The 18,935-nt window shown below is 45.0% G+C and overlaps 1 protein-coding gene across 1 annotated transcript in view; it reads left to right on the top strand.

Moving 5' to 3' along the window:
* The window catches only part of LOC139398316 (TBC1 domain family member 31-like), a 22,338-nt gene extending 4,111 nt beyond the window's left edge, over nucleotides 1-18,227 (top strand). The window contains exons 5-13 of the mRNA XM_071144379.1: nucleotides 1,211-1,443; nucleotides 1,692-1,844; nucleotides 7,258-7,393; nucleotides 9,365-9,457; nucleotides 9,660-9,800; nucleotides 12,632-12,826; nucleotides 14,443-14,596; nucleotides 16,065-16,220; nucleotides 17,812-18,227. Coding sequence (XP_071000480.1) covers nucleotides 1,211-1,443; nucleotides 1,692-1,844; nucleotides 7,258-7,393; nucleotides 9,365-9,457; nucleotides 9,660-9,800; nucleotides 12,632-12,826; nucleotides 14,443-14,596; nucleotides 16,065-16,220; nucleotides 17,812-17,936 — 1,386 coding nt within the window. The 3' untranslated portion in view covers nucleotides 17,937-18,227. The remainder of the gene's footprint in view (nucleotides 1-1,210; nucleotides 1,444-1,691; nucleotides 1,845-7,257; nucleotides 7,394-9,364; nucleotides 9,458-9,659; nucleotides 9,801-12,631; nucleotides 12,827-14,442; nucleotides 14,597-16,064; nucleotides 16,221-17,811) is intronic.
* Nucleotides 18,228-18,935: the final 708 nt, after the last annotated feature.

The raw sequence follows: 18,935 nt of genomic DNA on the forward strand, positions 1-18,935 counted from the left end.
ACAAAGGTTAGCCAGGTGTTGGCAAAAAGATGAAGTCCAGGAATCCTACCAGCAGCCATCGGTACTTGTCGTACTGGTAGTCTATTAGCAAGGGCTTTTGTCAGCAAGCCTTTTGTCAGCTGCTCCAATGAGTGTGATTGGCTCATTATAAGGAGTTGAGAAATAAAGTTGACATCATTAGAATAAAGATATTCTCCTCTTTTCTACTGTAGGTAGGTCATCCACAATGTGTTCACCCCCAGTTGAATACCCCTTGACCTAGAGGCTTGGAACTTTGTATGTAGGTGACTTTTCTCATGCTGAACAAATTTGCCTCAAATTTGCCCCATCAAAGCACGGTCACACTGAGTGGATATTCACACTGTTCTCAGGGCAGGTCTGCCAGGTTTGACTAGAAGAAGTGACTTTTCGCAGCAGGTTAAGAGAACGTACGCAGCAGGTTAGGAGAACGTACGCAGCAGGTTAGGAGAACGTACGCAGCAGGTTAGGAGAACGTACGCAGCAGGTTAGGAGAACGTACGCAGCAGGTTAGGAGAACGTACGCAGCAGGTTAGGAGAACGTACGCAGCAGGTTAGGAGAACGTACGCAGCAGGTTAGGAGAATTAACATGGTAGGTTAGGAACATTTGGTTAAGGGTTAGCTAAAACACTATACATTTTCCCCGATAAGACTCTTAACATATTTAGCTACAACTAAGCTTGCCCTGATAACAGTCTTGGTTTCCACTAATGTGATTCTGCCATAAGGTCTGTCAGGGACTTTTAGGTAAAAACCTTTTTTATTTTTTTATTAACCATTTTTAAAATGTTTTTGCTTAATTAAGAGATGTCTGAGTTATTGATAAATCAGGAAGTCCATTTTAAATCCTTTGTAAATCCACTCCACAAGGGCCTATCAACGTGGAACTTTCTAGGGTCATCAGAGACATTACCATGATGAACCCTATTCCGTTTGGCGTTGATATCGTAACTATTACCCAGGTGTCCTTTCTGCCGTCCTATGAACCCTGTTCATTGCTGCTTGCAGCTACAGTATATGTACCTTCTTCTTCATGAAGGGAAAATGCACCCTTGATTCTCTCCCTGCATCCCTCTTTCTCTCCCTGCCTCCCTCTTTCTCTCCCTGCCTCCCTCTTTCTCTCCCTGCCTCCCTCTTTCTCTCCCTGCCTCCCTCTTTCTCTCCCTGCCTCCCTCTCTCTCTCCCTCCCAGTATTTCTTCCACCACCGTAACAACCTGGACATCAGCTCCGTGATAAAGGAGACATACAGGCTGATGGAGAGCACCCCAGCAGACATCCACCCCAGGAACATGCTGGATGACTTTCAGCCTCTGACCAGGGGACAGTACCCGGTCTTCAACAAGTACCCCACCTACATAGTGGAGTACCAGTCTCAGGAGAGAGAGAGGATACGCCAACAGGAAGTGGACTACCTCAGAGAGAGGTCAGATTATATCACTGGCATCTTATACTTTCTGTGGCATTCTAGAACACTGGCAAAGACCGATAAGGTTAGGGTTAGGGTTAGGGTTAGGGTTACATAAGGTTCACACAAAGTCAAAGTCTTAACATCTTATCTCTGTTTTTCTTGCAGTAGCAAGGGGGAAAAGCTTGACACGGACGTTTCGGTCAAAGCCTTCTTCAGTATTTGTGTCAAAGAACAGTGTCAGATATGTGTGTGTGTCTCTCCAGGCAGGCGGTGCAGGAGCTGCGTGCGAAGGCGGTTCAGAGGCAGGCTGAGGACGAGGCATGGTACACCCAGCAGGAGATACTGCAGCAGGCTGAGGAGAAACGCAGGGACATCCTACAGCAGGAGGAGAGCAAGCTGGCTGAACAGAGAACCAGGTCGGAGAACAGACAGACAGTCATCTATGTCTGCCAATTTATTACTACATCAATCATTCAGGTAGCCTAGTGGTTAGAGTGTAGGGACGGCAGGTAGCCTAGTGGTTAGAGTGTAGGGGCAGGCAGGTAGCCTAGTGGTTAGAGTGTAGGGGCAGGCAGGTAGCCTAGTGGTTAGAGTGTAGGGACGGCAGGTAGCCTAGTGGTTAGAGTGTAGGGCCGGCAGGTAGCCTAGTGGTTAGAGGGTAGGGACGGCAGGTAGCCTAGTGGTTAGAGTGTAGGGGCAGGCAGGTAGCCTAGTGGTTAGAGTGTAGGGGCAGGCAGGTAGCCTAGTGGTTAGAGTGTAGGGGCAGGCAGGTAGCCTAGTGGTTAGAGTGTAGGGGCAGGCAGGTAGCCTAGTGGTTAGAGTGTAGGGGCAGGCAGGTAGCCTAGTGGTTAGAGTGTAGGGACGGCAGGTAGCCTAGTGGTTAGAGTGTAGGGGCAAGCAGGTAGCCTAGTGGTTAGAGTGTAGGGGCAGGCAGGTAGCCTAGTGGTTCGAGTTTAGGGGCAGGCAGGTAGCCTAGTGGTTAGAGTTTAGGGGCAGGCAGGTAGCCTAGTGGTTAGAGTGGAGGGGCAGGCAGGTAGCCTAGTGGTTAGAGTGGAGGGGCAGGCAGGTAGCCTAGTGGTTAGAGTGTAGGGGCAGGCAGGTAGCCTAGTGGTTAGAGTGTAGGGGCAGGCAGGTAGCCTAGTGGTTAGAGTGGAGGGGCAGGCAGGTAGCCTAGTGGTTAGAGTGTAGGGCAGGCAGGTAGCCTAGTGGTTAGAGTGTAGGGACGGCAGGTAGCCTAGTGGTTAGAGTGTAGGGGCGGCAGGTAGCCTAGTGGATAGAGTGTAGGGACGGCAGGTAGCCTAGTGGATAGAGTGTAGGGACGGCAGGTAGCCTAGTGGTTAGAATGTAGGGACGGCAGGTAGCCTAGTGGTTAGAGTGTAGGGACGGCAGGTAGCCTAGTGGTTAGAGTGTAGGGGCAGGCAGGTAGCCTAGTGGTTAGAGCATTGGGCCAGTAACCGAAAGGTTGCTAGATCGAATCCCTTGAGCAAGGCAGTTAACCCACTGTTCCCCGGGCGCCGAAGACGTGGATGTCGATTAAGGCAGCCGCCCACACCTCTCTGATTCAGAGAGGAAGACACATTTCAGTTGAATACATTCAGTTGTACAATTTGACTAGCCCCCCCCCCTTTCCAAGCCAGAACTGTGTTTGCATCATGTAGGAGGAGTATTCAGTCAGGATCCTCAGAAGGAAGAACATTCTGAGGTAATGTGACACTCCCATGTCATAGTTATTGATCCTCATAAATGACTTGGTACAGGCCCATCAAATGTGATGTCACTAATTAAGATGAAATAGACTTGAGTTCCTTGTTCCAAGGTTTATTTATCTGACAGTCTGTAATGTATCCCCAGGTTAGTCTGACAGTCTGTAATGTATCCCCAGGTTAGTCTGACAGTCTGTAATGTGTCCCCAGGTTAGTCTGACAGTCTGTAATGTATCCCCAGGTTAGTCTCTCTGACAGTCTGTAATGTATCCCCAGGTTAGTCTCTCTGACAGTCTGTAATGTATCCCCAGGTTAGTCTGACAGTCTGTAATGTATCCCCAGGTTAGTCTGACAGTCTGTAATGTGTCCCCAGGTTAGTCTGACAGTCTGTAATGTATCCCCAGGTTAGTCTGACAGTCTGTAATGTGTCCCCAGGTTAGTCTGACAGTCTGTAATGTGTTCCCAGGTTAGTCTCTCTGACAGTCTGTAATGCATCCCCAGGTTAGTCTCTCTGACAGTCTGTAATGTATCCCCAGGTTAGTCTCTCTGACAGTCTGTAATGTGTCCCCAGGTTAGTCTGACAGTCTGTAATGTGTTCCCAGGTTAGTCTCTCTGACAGTCTGTAATGCATCCCCAGGTTAGTCTCTCTGACAGTCTGTAATGTATCCCCAGGTTAGTCTGACAGTCTGTAATGTATCCCCAGGTTAGTCTGACAGTCTGTAATGTGTCCCCAGGTTAGTCTGACAGTCTGTAATGTGTTCCCAGGTTAGTCTCTCTGACAGTCTGTCATGTGTCCCCAGGTTAGTCTCTCTGACAGTCTGTAATGTATCCCCAGGTTAGTCTGACAGTCTGTAATGTGTCCCCAGGTTAGTCTGACAGTCTGTAATGTGTTCCCAGGTTAGTCTCTCTGACAGTCTGTAATGCATCCCCAGGTTAGTCTCTCTGACAGTCTGTAATGTATCCCCAGGTTAGTCTGACAGTCTGTAATGTATCCCCAGGTTAGTCTGACAGTCTGTAATGTATCCCCAGGTTAGTCTGACAGTCTGTAATGTGTCCCCAGGTTAGTCTGACAGTCTGTAATGTGTTCCCAGGTTAGTCTCTCTGACAGTCTGTCATGTGTCCCCAGGTTAGTCTCTCTGACAGTCTGTAATGTATCCCCAGGTTAGTCTGACAGTCTGTAATGTGTCCCCAGGTTAGTCTGACAGTCTGTAATGTGTTCCCAGGTTAGTCTCTCTGACAGTCTGTAATGCATCCCCAGGTTAGTCTCTCTGACAGTCTGTAATGTATCCCCAGGTTAGTCTGACAGTCTGTAATGTATCCCCAGGTTAGTCTGACAGTCTGTAATGTGTCCCCAGGTTAGTCTGACAGTCTGTAATGTGTTCCCAGGTTAGTCTCTCTGACAGTCTGTAATGCATCCCCAGGTTAGTCTCTCTGACAGTCTGTAATGTATCCCCAGGTTAGTCTGACAGTCTGTAATGTATCCCCAGGTTAGTCTGACAGTCTGTAATGTGTCCCCAGGTTAGTCTGACAGTCTGTAATGTGTTCCCAGGATAGTCTGACAGTCTGTAATGTATCCCCAGGTTAGTCTGACCGTCTGTAATGCATCCCAAGGTTAGTCTCTCTGACAGTCTGTAATGTATCCCCAGGTTAGTCTGACAGTCTGTAATGTATCCCCAGGTTAGTCTGACAGTCTGTAATGTGTCCCCAGGTTAGTCTGACAGTCTGTAATGTGTTCCCAGGCTAGTCTGACAGTCTGTAATGTATCCCCAGGTTAGTCTGACAGTCTGTAATGTGTCCCCAGGTTAGTCTGACAGTCTGTAATGTGTTCCCAGGTTAGTCTCTCTGGCAGTCTGTAATGCATCCCCAGGTTAGTCTCTCTGACAGTCTGTAATGTGTCCCCAGGTTAGTCTGACAGTCTGTAATGTGTTCCCAGGATAGTCTGACAGTCTGTAATGTGTCCCCAGGTTAGTCTCTCCGACAGTCTGTAATGTGTTCCAAGGTTTATTTATCTGACAGTCTGTAATGTGTCCCCAGGTTAGTCTCTCTAACAGTCTGTAATGTATCCCCAGGTTAGTCTGACAGTCTGTAATGTATCCCCAGGTTAGTCTGACAGTCTGTAATGTGTCCCCAGGTTAGTCTCTCTGACAGTCTGTAATGTGTTCCAAGGTTAGTCTGACAGTCTGTAATGTGTTCCCAGGTTAGTCTGACAGTCTGTAATGTGTCCCCAGGTTAGTCTCTCCGACAGTCTGTAATGTGTTCCAAGGTTTATTTATCTGACAGTCTGTAATGTGTCCCCAGGTTAGTCTGACAGTCTGTAATATGTCCCCAGGTTAGTCTCTCTAACAGTCTGTAATGTATCCCCAGGTTAGTCTGACAGTCTGTAATGTGTTCCAAGGTTAGTCTGACAGTCTGTAATGTGTTCCCAGGTTTATTTATCTAACAGTCTGTAATGTGTCCCAAGGTTAGTCTGACAGTCTGTAATATGTCCCCAGATTAGTCTCTCTAACAGTCTGTAATGTGTCCCCAGGTTAGTCTGACAGTCTGTAATGTGTCCCCAGGTTAGTCTGACAGTCTGTAATGTGTGTCCCCAGGTTAGTCTCTCTAACAGTCTGTAATGTGTCTCCAGGTTAGTCTGACAGTCTAATGTGTCCCCAGGTTAGTCTGACAGTCTGTAATGTGTGTCCCCAGGTTAGTCTCTCTGACAGTCTGTAATGTGTGTCCCCAGGTTAGTCTGACAGTCTGTAATGTGTGTCCCCAGGTTAGTCTGACAGTCTGTAATGTGTCCCCAGGTTAGTCTGACAGTCTGTAATGTGTCCCCAGGTTAGTCTGACAGTCTGTAATGTATCCCCAGGTTAGTCTGACAGTCTGTAATGTATCCCCAGGTTAGTCTATCTGACAGTCTGTAATGTATCCCCAGGTTAGTCTGACAGTCTGTAATGCGTCCCCAGGTTAGTCTGACAGTCTGTAATGTGTCCCAGGTTAGTCTCTCTGACAGTCTGTAATGTGTCCCCAGGTTAGTCTCTCTGACAGTCTGTAATGTGTCTCCAGGTTAGTCTCGCTGACAGTCTGTAATGTGTCTCCAGGTTAGTCTCTCTGACAGTCTGTAATGTGTCTCCAGGTTAGCCTCTGACAGTCTGTAATGTGTCCCCAGGTTAGTCTCTCTGACAGTCTGTAATGTATCCCCAGGTTAGTCTCCTTGACAGTCTGTAATGTGTCCCCAGGTTAGTCTACTTGACAGTCTGTAATGTGTCCCCAGGTTAGTCTGACAGTCTGTAATGCATCCCCAGGTTAGTCTTTCTGACAGTCTGTAATGTGTCCCAGGTTAGTCTTTCTGACAGTCTGTAATGTGTCTCCAAGTTAGTCTGACAGTTTGTAATATATCCCCAGGTTAGTCTGACAGTCTGTAATGTGTCCCCAGGTTAGTCTGACAGTCTGTAATGTATCTCCAGGTTAGTCTGACAGTCTGTAATGTGTCCCCAGGTTAGTTTATCTGACCGTCTGTAGTGTGTCCCCAGGTTAGTCTCTCTGACAGCCTGTGTCCCCAGGTTAGTCTCTCTGACAGTCTGTAATGTGTCCCCAGGTTAGTCTCTCTGACGGTCTGTAATGCGTCCCCAGGTTAGTCTCTCTGACAGTCTGTAATGCGTCCCCAGGTTAGTCCCTCTGACAGTCTGTAATGTGTCCCCTGGTTAGTCTCTCTGACAGTCTAATGTGTCTCCAGGTAAGTATCTCTGACAGTCTAATGTGTCCCCAGGTTAGTCTCTCTGACAGTCTATAATGTGTCCCCAGGTTAGTCTCTCTGACAGCCTGTGTCTCCAGGTTAATCTCTCTGACAGTCTGTAATGTGTCTCCAGGTTAGTCTCTCTGACAGTCTGTAATGCGTCTCCAGGTTAGTCTCTCTGACAGTCTGTGTCTCCAGGTTAGTCTCTCTGACAGTCTGTAATGTGTCCCCAGGTTAGTCTCTCTGACAGTCTGTAATGTGTCCCCAGGTTAGTCTCTCTGACAGTCTGTAATGTATCCCCAGGTTAGTCTCCTTGACAGTCTGTAATGTGTCCCCAGGTTAGTCTCTCTGACAGTCTGTAATGTGTCCCCAGGTTAGTCTCTCTGACAGTCTGTAATGCGTCTCCAGGTTAACAGCCATGAAGCGTGAGTTAAAGGTGAAGGAGCTCCAGCTGATGGATGCTGCCAGGAGACGCTTCCTGAAACAGCAGCAGGACCAGAGACTGACTGAACTACACAGACTGGACGAGCAGATACAGAGGAAGGTCTGTTTTCACTTCAGTCACCTCCCTGTATTTAATATTGAAAGAAGAGATTCATTCCATCCTTTTATTTTGTGTGTAATGTGATGGGGTGTCTATATGTACTCTACTGTATATAATGGGGTGTCTATATGTACTCTGTCTATAATGGGGTGTCTCTATGTCCTCTACTGTATATAATGGGGTGTCTATATGTCCTCTACTGTATATAATGGGGTGTCTATATGTCCTCTAATGTATATAATGGGGTGTCTATGTACTCTACTGTATATAATGGGGTGTCTATATGTACTCTACTGTATATAATGGGGTGTCTATATGTACTCTGTCTATAATGGGGTGTCTCTATGTCCTCTACTGTATATAATGGGGTGTCTATATGTCCTCTACTGTATATAATGGGGTGTCTATATGTACTCTGTCTATAATGGGGTGTCTATATGTCCTCTACTGTCTATAATGGGGTGTCTATATGTACTCTACTGTATATAATGGGGTGGCTATATGTCCTCTACTGTATATAATGGGGTGTCTATATGTCCACTACTGTATATAATGGGGTGTCTATATGTCCGCTACTGTATATAATGGGGTGTCTATATGTCCTCTACTGTATATAATGGGGTGTCTATATGTCCTCTACTGTATTTAATGGGGTGTCTATATGTCCTCTACTGTATATAATGGGGTGTCTACAGTGCCTTGCGAAAGTATTCGGCCCCCTTGAACTTTGCGACCTTTTGCCACATTTCAGGCTTCAAACATAAAGATATAAAACTGTATTTTTTTGTGAAGAATCAACAACAAGTGGGACACAATCATGAAGTGGAACGACATTTATTGGATATTTCAAACTTTTTTAACAAATCAAAAACTGAAAAATTGGGCGTGCAAAATTATCTTTGTTTGAAGCCTGAAATGTGGCAAAAGGTTGCAAAGTTCAAGGGGGCCGAATACTTTCGCAAGGCACTGTATATGTCCTCTACTGTATATAATGGGGTGTCTATATGTACTCTACTGTATATAATGGGGTGTCTATATGTACTCTACTGTCTATAATGGGGTGTCTATATGTCCTCTACTGTCTATAATGGGGTGTCTATATGTACTCTACTGTATATAATGGGGTGTCTATATGTCCTCTACTGTATATAATGGGGTGTCTATATGTACTCTACTGTATATAATGGGGTGTGTATATGTACTCTACTGTCTATAATGGGGTGTCTATGTACTCTACTGTATATAATGGGGTGTCTATATGTCCTCTAATGTATATAATGGGGTGTCTATGTACTCTACTGTATATAATGGGGTGTCTATATGTACTCTACTGTATATAATGGGGTGTCTATATGTACTCTGTCTATAATGGGGTGTCTCTATGTCCTCTACTGTATATAATGGGGTGTCTATATGTCCTCTACTGTATATAATGGGGTGTCTATATGTACTCTGTCTATAATGGGGTGTCTATATGTCCTCTACTGTCTATAATGGGGTGTCTATATGTACTCTACTGTATATAATGGGGTGGCTATATGTCCTCTACTGTATATAATGGGGTGTCTATATGTCCACTACTGTATATAATGGGGTGTCTATATGTCCTCTACTGTATATAATGGGGTGTCTATATGTCCTCTAATGTATATAATGGGGTGTCTATGTACTCTACTGTATATAATGGGGTGTCTATATGTACTCTACTGTATATAATGGGGTGTCTATATGTCCTCTAATGTATATAATGGGGTGTCTATATGTACTCTACTGTATATAATGGGGTGTCTATATGTACTCTACTGTATATAATGGGGTGTCTATATGTCCTCTAATGTATATAATGGGGTGTCTATATGTACTCTACTGTATATAATGGGGTGTCTATATGTACTCTACTGTATATAATGGGGTGTCTATATGTCCTCTACTGTATATAATGGGTTGTCTATATGTGTTTGTTGGGCTCAGATGAACACCAGAGACCAGGAGACGGCAGCAGCAGTACAGGATATACAAGTCAGACAGATGGAGCTGGAAGCACAGAGACGCCTGTTTGAACAGGTCAGTGACTGTCCTCATCACAACAACAATGTGCAGAGACCCGCCCCTGAGACAAACACCATCTTGTCATTCACATTCTATTCCGTGCAGCATGAAGTTAAGACGCCACACGTCATTGGCCATTTTAACGCTGTCCAGCTACAATATGGCTTGGTCTTCATTCACCAGACCGTGATGTCACCGTGTAATCCTTGTGATGTAGCGACTGGCCAAGGAGCAGGTGCGTGTGACTCAGGAGGTCAGAGCAGAGGTGGATACCAGGAGACACAGGTCAGAGGTCGAGGAGACCACCTTCCAACACCTCCTTAACAACGACACTGACGTCAGCCTGGGAACCAAGAAGGTGAGCGTTCATCTACTGTATAGTTCCAGAGACTGAAATATAGGGGGTTATTAAACAATGACTGGAGAGAGAGAGAGACTGACCTCCTCCCCATCTCAGGTTCTAGACTGAAATATAGGGGGTTATTGAACAATGACTGGAGAGAGAGAGACTGACCTCCACCCCATCTCAGGTTCTACACTGAAATATAGGGGGTTATTAAACAATGACTGGAGAGAGAGAGACTGACCTCCTCCCCATCTCAGGTTCTACACTGAAATATAGGGGGTTATTAAACAATGACTGGAGAGAGAGAGACTGACCTCCTCCCCATCTCAGGTTCTACACTGAAATATAGGGGGTTATTGAACAATGACTGGAGAGAGAGAGACTGACCTCCCCATCTCAGGTTCTAGACTGAAATATAGGGGGTTATTGAACAATGACTGGAGAGAGAGAGACTGACCTCCTCCCCATCTCAGGTTCTACACTGAAATATAGGGGGTTATTAAACAATGACTGGAGAGAGAGAGACTGACCTCCTCCCCATCTCAGGTTCTAGACTGAAATATAGTGGGTTATTAAACAATGACTGGAGAGAGAGAGACTGACCTCCTCCCCATCTCAGGTTCTAGACTGAAATATAGGGGGTTATTAAACAATGACTGGAGAGAGAGAGACTGACCTCCCCATCTCAGGTTCTAGACTGAAATATAGGGGGTTATTAAACAATGACTGGAGAGAGAGAGACTGACCTCCTCCCCATCTCAGGTTCTACACTGAAATATAGGGGGTTATTAAACAATGACTGGAGAGAGAGAGAGACTGACCTCCCCATCTCAGGTTCTAGACTGAAATATAGGGGGTTATTGAACAATGACTGGAGAGAGAGAGAGACTGACCTCCTCCCCATCTCAGGTTCTAGACTGAAATATAGGGGGTTATTAAACAATGACTGGAGAGAGAGAGAGACTGACCTCCCCATCTCAGGTTCTAGACTGAAATATAGGGGGTTATTAAACAATGACTGGAGAGAGAGAGACTGACCTCCCCATCTCAGGTTCTAGACTGAAATATAGGGGGTTATTGAACAATGACTGGAGAGAGAGAGAGACTGACCTCCTCCCCATCTCAGGTTCTAGACTGAAATATAGGGGGTTATTAAACAATGACTGGAGAGAGAGAGACTGACCTCCTCCCCATCTCAGGTTCTAGACTGAAATATAGGGGGTTATTAAACAATGACTGGAGAGAGAGAGACTGACCTCCCCATCTCAGGTTCTAGACTGAAATATAGGGGGTTATTGAACAATGACTGGAGAGAGAGAGAGACTGACCTCCCCATCTCAGGTTCTAGACTGAAATATAGGGGGTTATTAAACAATGACTGGAGAGAGAGAGACTGACCTCCACCCCATCTCAGGTTCTACACTGAAATATAGGGGGTTATTGAACAATGACTGGAGAGAGAGAGACTGACCTCCTCCCCATCTCAGGTTCTAGACTGAAATATAGGGGGTTATTAAACAATGACTGGAGAGAGAGAGAGACTGACCTCCCCATCTCAGGTTCTAGACTGAAATATAGGGGGTTATTAAACAATGACTGGAGAGAGAGAGACTGACCTCCCCATCTCAGGTTCTAGACTGAAATATAGGGGGTTATTGAACAATGACTGGAGAGAGAGAGAGACTGACCTCCTCCCCATCTCAGGTTCTAGACTGAAATATAGGGGGTTATTAAACAATGACTGGAGAGAGAGAGACTGACCTCCCCATCTCAGGTTCTAGACTGAAATATAGGGGGTTATTGAACAATGACTGGAGAGAGAGAGAGACTGACCTCCCCATCTCAGGTTCTAGACTGAAATATAGGGGGTTATTAAACAATGACTGGAGAGAGAGAGACTGACCTCCACCCCATCTCAGGTTCTACACTGAAATATAGGGGGTTATTGAACAATGACTGGAGAGAGAGAGAGACTGACCTCCCCATCTCAGGTTCTACACTGAAATATAGGGGGTTATTAAACAATGACTGGAGAGAGAGAGACTGACCTCCCCATCTCAGGTTCTACACTGAAATATAGTGGGTTATTAAACAATGACTGGAGAGAGAGAGACTGACCTCCCCATCTCAGGTTCTAGACTGAAATATAGGGGGTTATTAAACAATGACTGGAGAGAGAGAGACTGACCTCCTCCCCATCTCAGGTTCTACACTGAAATATAGTGGGTTATTAAACAATGACTGGAGAGAGACTGACCTCCCCATCTCAGGTTCTAGACTGAAATATAGGGGGTTATTAAACAATGACTGGAGAGAGAGAGACTGACCTCCCCATCTCAGGTTCTAGACTGAAATATAGGGGGTTATTGAACAATGACTGGAGAGAGAGAGACTGACCTCCTCCCCATCTCAGGTTCTACACTGAAATATAGGGGGTTATTGAACAATGACTGGAGAGAGACTGACCTCCCCATCTCAGGTTCTACACTGAAATATAGGGGGTTATTAAACAATGACTGGAGAGAGAGAGACTGACCTCCTCCCCATCTCAGGTTCTAGACTGAAATATAGGGGGTTATTAAACAATGACTGGAGAGAGAGAGACTGACCTCCTCCCCATCTCAGGTTCTACACTGAAATATAGGGGGTTATTGAACAATGACTGGAGAGAGAGAGACTGACCTCCTCCCCATCTCAGGTTCTACACTGAAATATAGGGGGTTATTAAACAATGACTGGAGAGAGAGAGACTGACCTCCCCATCTCAGGTTCTACACTGAAATATAGGGGGTTATTAAACAATGACTGGAGAGAGAGAGAGACTGACTTCCTCCCCATCTCAGGTTCTAGAGGAGTGTTTAGCTGAAGCAGGCCAGCTGGGAGTGGACACCGAGTGGCAGGCTGAGGTGATGAGGCGTCTAGACCAGGAGGATGCAGCCCGGGACAGACACTACCACCATCTGGCTGGACTACACAGAGAGACCCTCACCAAGGAGCAGCAGCTAGTTAACATCATGGAGGACGTAGAGGGACAGAGGGTAGGAGAGATGATGTAGAGGGTTTATACAGTAGGTCATGAGGGACAGAGGGTAGGAGAGATGATGTAGAGGGTATATACAGTAGGTCATGAGGGACAGAGGGTAGGAGGAGAGATGATGATGTAGAGGAGGGTATATACAGTAGGTCATGAGGACGTAGAGGGACAGAGGGTAGGAGGAGAGATGATGATGTAGAGGGTATATACAGTAGGTCATGAGGGACAGAGGGTAGGAGGAGAGATGATGATGTAGAGGAGGGTATATACAGTAGGTCATGAGGACGTAGAGGGACAGAGGGTAGGAGGAGAGATGATGATGTAGAGGAGGGTATATACAGTAGGTCATGAGGGACAGAGGAGAGATGATGTCGAGGAGGGTATATACAGTAGGTCATGAGGGACAGAGGGTAGGAGGAGAGATGATGATGTACAGGGTATATACAGTAGGTCATGAGGACGTAGAGGGACAGAGGGTAGGAGAGATGATGTAGAGGGTATATACAGTAGGTCATGAGGGACAGAGGGTAGGAGGAGAGATGAGGATGTAGAGGGTATATACAGTAGGTCATGAGGGACAGAGGGTAGGAGGAGAGATGATGATGTAGAGAGGGTATATACAGTAGGTCATGAGGACGTAGAGGGACATAGGGTAGGAGGAGAGATGATGATGTAGAGGAGGGTATATACAGTAGGTCATGAGGGACGTGGAGGGTAGGAGGAGAGATGATGATGTAGAGAGGGTATATACAGTAGGTCATGAGGGACAGAGGGTAGGAGGAGAGATGATGATGTAGAGGGGGTATATACAGTAGGTCATGAGGACGTAGAAGGACAGAGGGTAGGAGGAGAGATGATGTCGAGGAGGGTATATACAGTAGGTCATGCGGAGAGATGAGGATGATGTAGAGAGGGTATATACAGTAGGTCATGAGGACGTAGAGGGACAGAGGGTAGGAGGGGAGATGATGTAGAGGGTATATACAGTAGGTCATGAGGACATAGAGGGACAGAGGGTAGGAGGGGAGATGATGTAGAGTATATACAGAAGGTCATGAGGGACAGAGGGTAGGAGGAGAGATGATGATGTAGAGGGTATATACAGTAGGTCATGAGGGACGTGGAGGGGGTGTGTTCAGCGGAGGAGGGGGTGTGTTCAGCAGGAGGTGTGCAGTGTGTTCAGGGGAGGAGGGGGTGGTGTTCAGCGGGAGGAGGGGGTGGTGTTCAGCGGGAGGAGGGGGTGGTGTTCAGCGGGAGGAGGGGGTGGTGTTCAGCGGGAGGAGGGGGTGGTGTTCAGCGGAGGAGGGGGTGGTGTTCAGCGGAGGAGGGGGTGGTGTTCAGCGGGAGGAGGGGGTGGTGTTCAGCGGAGGAGGGGGTGGTGTTCAGCGGAGGAGGGGGTGGTGTTCAGCGGGAGGAGGGGGTTGGTGTTCAGCGGGAGGAGGGGGTGGTGTTCAGCAGGAGGAGGGGGTGTGCAGTGTGTTCAGCAGGAGGTGTGCAGTGTGTTCAGCGGGAGGAGTGCAGTGTGGTCAGCGGGAGGAGGGGGTGTGCAGTGTGTTCAGCGGGAGGAGGGGGTGTGCAGTGTGTTCAGCAGGTGTGCAGTGTGTTCATTCTGCGTTTCAGTGGGAGGAGGTGGTGTCTCAGAAGGCCCAGCTAGAGGAGCAGAGGCAGGCTGCAGCCACAGCCGAGGCCAACAGGAGAGTCTTCCTCAGCCAGGAGGAAGAGGAGAACGAGCAGCACAGAGACAACCTCCGCAGGAGCCAGGACCACTCACTCAGTGAGCCCAGACCCATAGAAATATATGTTGTGGAGAGAATAGGCAGTCAGATATAGAATGTATAGAGGACCTATCTGCAGTATGCTGAGTATTCTACCCCACCACCCACACTACTACACTACAGTCCTGTCACCTAAGGTTACAGTGTCCTCTAAGCTAATAGTTGATGTTGAAGGTTACAGTGTTCCTCTAAGCTAATAGTTGATGTTGAAGGTTAGTGTTCCTCTAAGCTAATAGTTGATGTTGAAGGTTACAGTGTTCCTCTAAGCTAATAGTTGATGTTGAAGGTTACAGTGTTCCTCTAAGCTAATAGTTGATGTTGAAGGTGTCAGTGTTCCTCTAAGCTAATAGTTGATGTTGAAGGTTACAGTGTTCCTCTAAGCTAATAGTTGATGTTGAAGGTTACAGTGTTCCTCTAAGCTAATAGTTGATGTTGAAGGTGTCAGTGTTCCTCTAAGCTAATAGTTGATGTTGAAGGTTACAGTGTTCCTCTAAGCTAATAGTTGATGTTGAAGGTTACAGTGTTCCTCTAAGCTAATAGTTGATGTTGAAGGTTACAGTGTTCCTCTAAGCTAATAGTTGATGTTGAAGGTGTCAGTGTTCCTCTAAGCTAATAGTTGAAGGTTACAGTGTTCCTCTAAGCTAATAGTTGATGTTGAAGGTTACAGTGTTCCTCTAAGCTAATAGTTGATGTTGAAGGTTACAGTGTTCCTCTAAGCTAATAGTTGATGTTGAAGGTTAGTGTTCCTCTAAGCTAATAGTTGATGTTGAAGGTTACAGTGTTCCTCTAAGCTAATAGTTGATGTTGAAGGTTACAGTGTTCCTCTAAGCTAATAGTTGATGTTGAAGGTGTCAGTGTTCCTCTAAGCTAATAGTTGATGTTGAAGGTTACAGTGTTCCTCTAAGCTAATAGTTGATGTTGAAGGTTACAGTGTTCCTCTAAGCTAATAGTTGATGTTGAAGGTGTCAGTGTTCCTCTAAGCTAATAGTTGATGTTGAAGGTTACAGTGTTCCTCTAAGCTAATAGTTGATGTTGAAGGTTACAGTGTTCCTCTAAGCTAATAGTTGATGTTGAAGGTTACAGTGTTCCTCTAAGCTAATAGTTGATGTTGAAGGTGTCAGTGTTCCTCTAAGCTAATAGTTGAAGGTTACAGTGTTCCTCTAAGCTAATAGTTTATGTTGAAGGTTACAGTGTTCCTCTAAGCTAATAGTTGATGTTGAAGGTTACAGTGTTCCTCTAAGCTAATAGTTGATGTTGAAGGTGTCAGTGTTCCTATAAGCTAATAGTTGAAGGTTACAGTGTTCCTCTAAGCTAATAGTTGATGTTGAAGGTTACAGTGTTCCTCTAAGCTAATAGTTGATGTTGAAGGTGTCAGTGTTCCTATAAGCTAATAGTTGAAGGTTACAGTGTTCCTCTAAGGCAGGCAGTGTGTGGGGTGTTGGTGACTAATACAGTATGTTTTGGCAGGTCAACAGTGGGAGATGAGAGCCAGGTCTCCATGCTCCACTAGTGGCCTGCTTCACAATCCTGTTGCTTCTCCTGGTCCTCATCAGTCTCAACAACGTCACAGTCCCAACAACATCTGTCTAAACAACCAGTCCACCTCAGACTCCTCCACTTGCTGTGAGTGTTTCTGACTGTCTGTACCACTCTTTATGTCACCTTTATTTAACCAGGTAGACCAGTTGAGAACAGGTTCTTATTTACAACTGCGACCTGGCCAAGATAAAGCAAAGCAGTTCGACACAAAACAGAGTTACACCTGGAATAAACACATGTACAGTCAATACCAATAGAAACAGAGTTACACCTGGAATAAACACATGTACAGTCAATACCAATAGAAACAGAGTTACACCTGGAATAAACACATGTACAGTCAATACCAATAGAAACACAGAGTTACACCTGGAATAAACACATGTACAGTCAATACCAATAGAAACAGAGTTACACCTGGAATAAACACATGTACAGTCAATACCAATAGAAACAGAGTTACACCTGGAATAAACACATGTACAGTCAATACCAATAGAAACACAGAGTTACACCTGGAATAAACACATGTACAGTCAATACCAATAGAAACAGAGAGTTACACCTGGAATAAACACATGTACAGTCAATACCAATAGAAACAGAGTTACACCTGGAATAAACACATGTACAGTCAATACCAATAGAAACACAGAGTTACACCTGGAATAAACACATGTACAGTCAATACCAATAGAAACACAGTTACACCTGGAATAATCAAATGTACAGTCAATACCAATAGAAACAGAGTTACACCTGGAATAAACACATGTACAGTCAATACCAATAGAAACACAGAGTTACACCTGGAATAAACACATGTACAGTCAATACCAATAGAAACACAGAGTTACACCTGGAATAAACACATGTACAGTCAATACCAATAGAAACACAGAGTTACACCTGGAATAAACACATGTACAGTCAATACCAATAGAAACACAGAGTTACACCTGGAATAAACACATGTACAGTCAATACCAATAGAAACACAGAGTTACACCTGGAATAAACACATGTACAGTCAATACCAATAGAAACACAGAGTTACACCTGGAATAAACACATGTACAGTCAATACCAATAGAAACACAGAGTTACACCTGGAATAAACACATGTACAGTCAATACCAATAGAAACACAGAGTTACACCTGGAATAAACACATGTACAGTCAATACCAATAGAAACACAGAGTTACACCTGGAATAAACACATGTACAGTCAATACCAATAGAAACACAGAGTTACACCTGGAATAAACACATGTACAGTCAATACCAATAGAAACAGAGTTACACCTGGAATAAACACATGTACAGTCAATAAAACAATAGAAACACAGAGTTACACCTGGAATAAACACATGTACAGTCAATACCAATAGAAACAGAGTTACACCTGGAATAAACACATGTACAGTCAATACCAATAGAAACACAGAGTTACACCTGGAATAAACACATGTACAGTCAATACCAATAGAAACAGAGTTACACCTGGAATAAACACATGTACAGTCAATACCAATAGAAACAAATCTACATTCAAGAAAATATCAACAGAATCCTCATCTACCAAGACATTATTCAGTGTTCCCACTAATCTTGCTGAGTGTACATCCAGACAGTAAGTCCCTGAAGAGTCCTGTGGTGTCTTGTTTTCTCAGTCTCTCTGGACCGGGGTCGAGGGGAGCTGGACTGCAGAGAGAGGGAGTTGATGCAGAACATCAGAGAGCTGCGGCAGAAACTGGCGGCCCGCGCCAAAAACTCCAACTCTACCGTCTCCCAGTAACCACGACGACACACAAACACACCTGCTGTGCCTTTTTGTTTTGCATATCTAGACTTGAAAAGGAAACTGAAATGGTTTGTGGTTTTCTGTCCGTTTGAAAGAAGATGCTGATATTATTTGCCTTAACAAACAGCTGTCCTCTAACCACAACCCTGGTGTTGACTAGTTAAAGAGGGATTAAATGAAAGCATTCCATGGTCTTAATGAGATTTGTAGCACAACCCTCTCCTGTGTATATTTAGTTATTTAAGATGTTTTTAAATATTGTTGTATCAACTCTGAGTCATTTTATCTCTGCCTTGTTGACTAGTTTCAGTCTTTGACAGACTGAAGGCGTGCTCTGGTCTGATGGTGACTTATGACTTGCTTACCTCAGCACAGGTATCCAGGTAATTCACCTTTTAATAAAGCCTTAACAAATCAAATTGTATTTGTCAGATTTTTTTTTTTTTTTAAACAACAGGTGTAGACTAACAGTGAAATGCTTTGTAAACAACAGGTGTAGACTAACAGTGAAAAGCTTGGTAAACAACAGGTGTAGACTAACAGTGAAACGCTTGGTAAACAACAGGTGTAGACTAACAGTGAAACGCTTTGAAAAACAACAGGTGTAGACTAACAGTGAAACGCTTTGAAAAACAACAGGTGTAGACTAACAGTGAAATGCTTGGTAAACAACAGGTGTAGACTAACAGTGAAATGCTTTGAAAAACAACAGGTGTAGACTAACAGTGAAAAGCTTGGTAAACAACAGGTGTAGACTAACAGTGAAATGCTTTGAAAAACAACAGGTGTAGACTAACAGTGAAACGCTTGGTAAACAACAGGTGTAGACTAACAGTGAAATGCTTTGAAAAACAACAGGTGTAGACTAACAGTGAAATGCTTTGAAAAACAACAGGTGTAGACTAACAGTGAAACGCTTGGTAAACAACAGGTGTAGACTAACAGTGAAATGCTTTGAAAAACAACAGGTGTAGACTAACAGTGAAACGCTTG

This window comes from Oncorhynchus clarkii, unplaced genomic scaffold (genome assembly GCF_045791955.1).
Source record: "Oncorhynchus clarkii lewisi isolate Uvic-CL-2024 unplaced genomic scaffold, UVic_Ocla_1.0 unplaced_contig_9427_pilon_pilon, whole genome shotgun sequence".
In the NCBI taxonomy this organism is placed as follows: domain Eukaryota; kingdom Metazoa; phylum Chordata; class Actinopteri; order Salmoniformes; family Salmonidae; genus Oncorhynchus; species Oncorhynchus clarkii.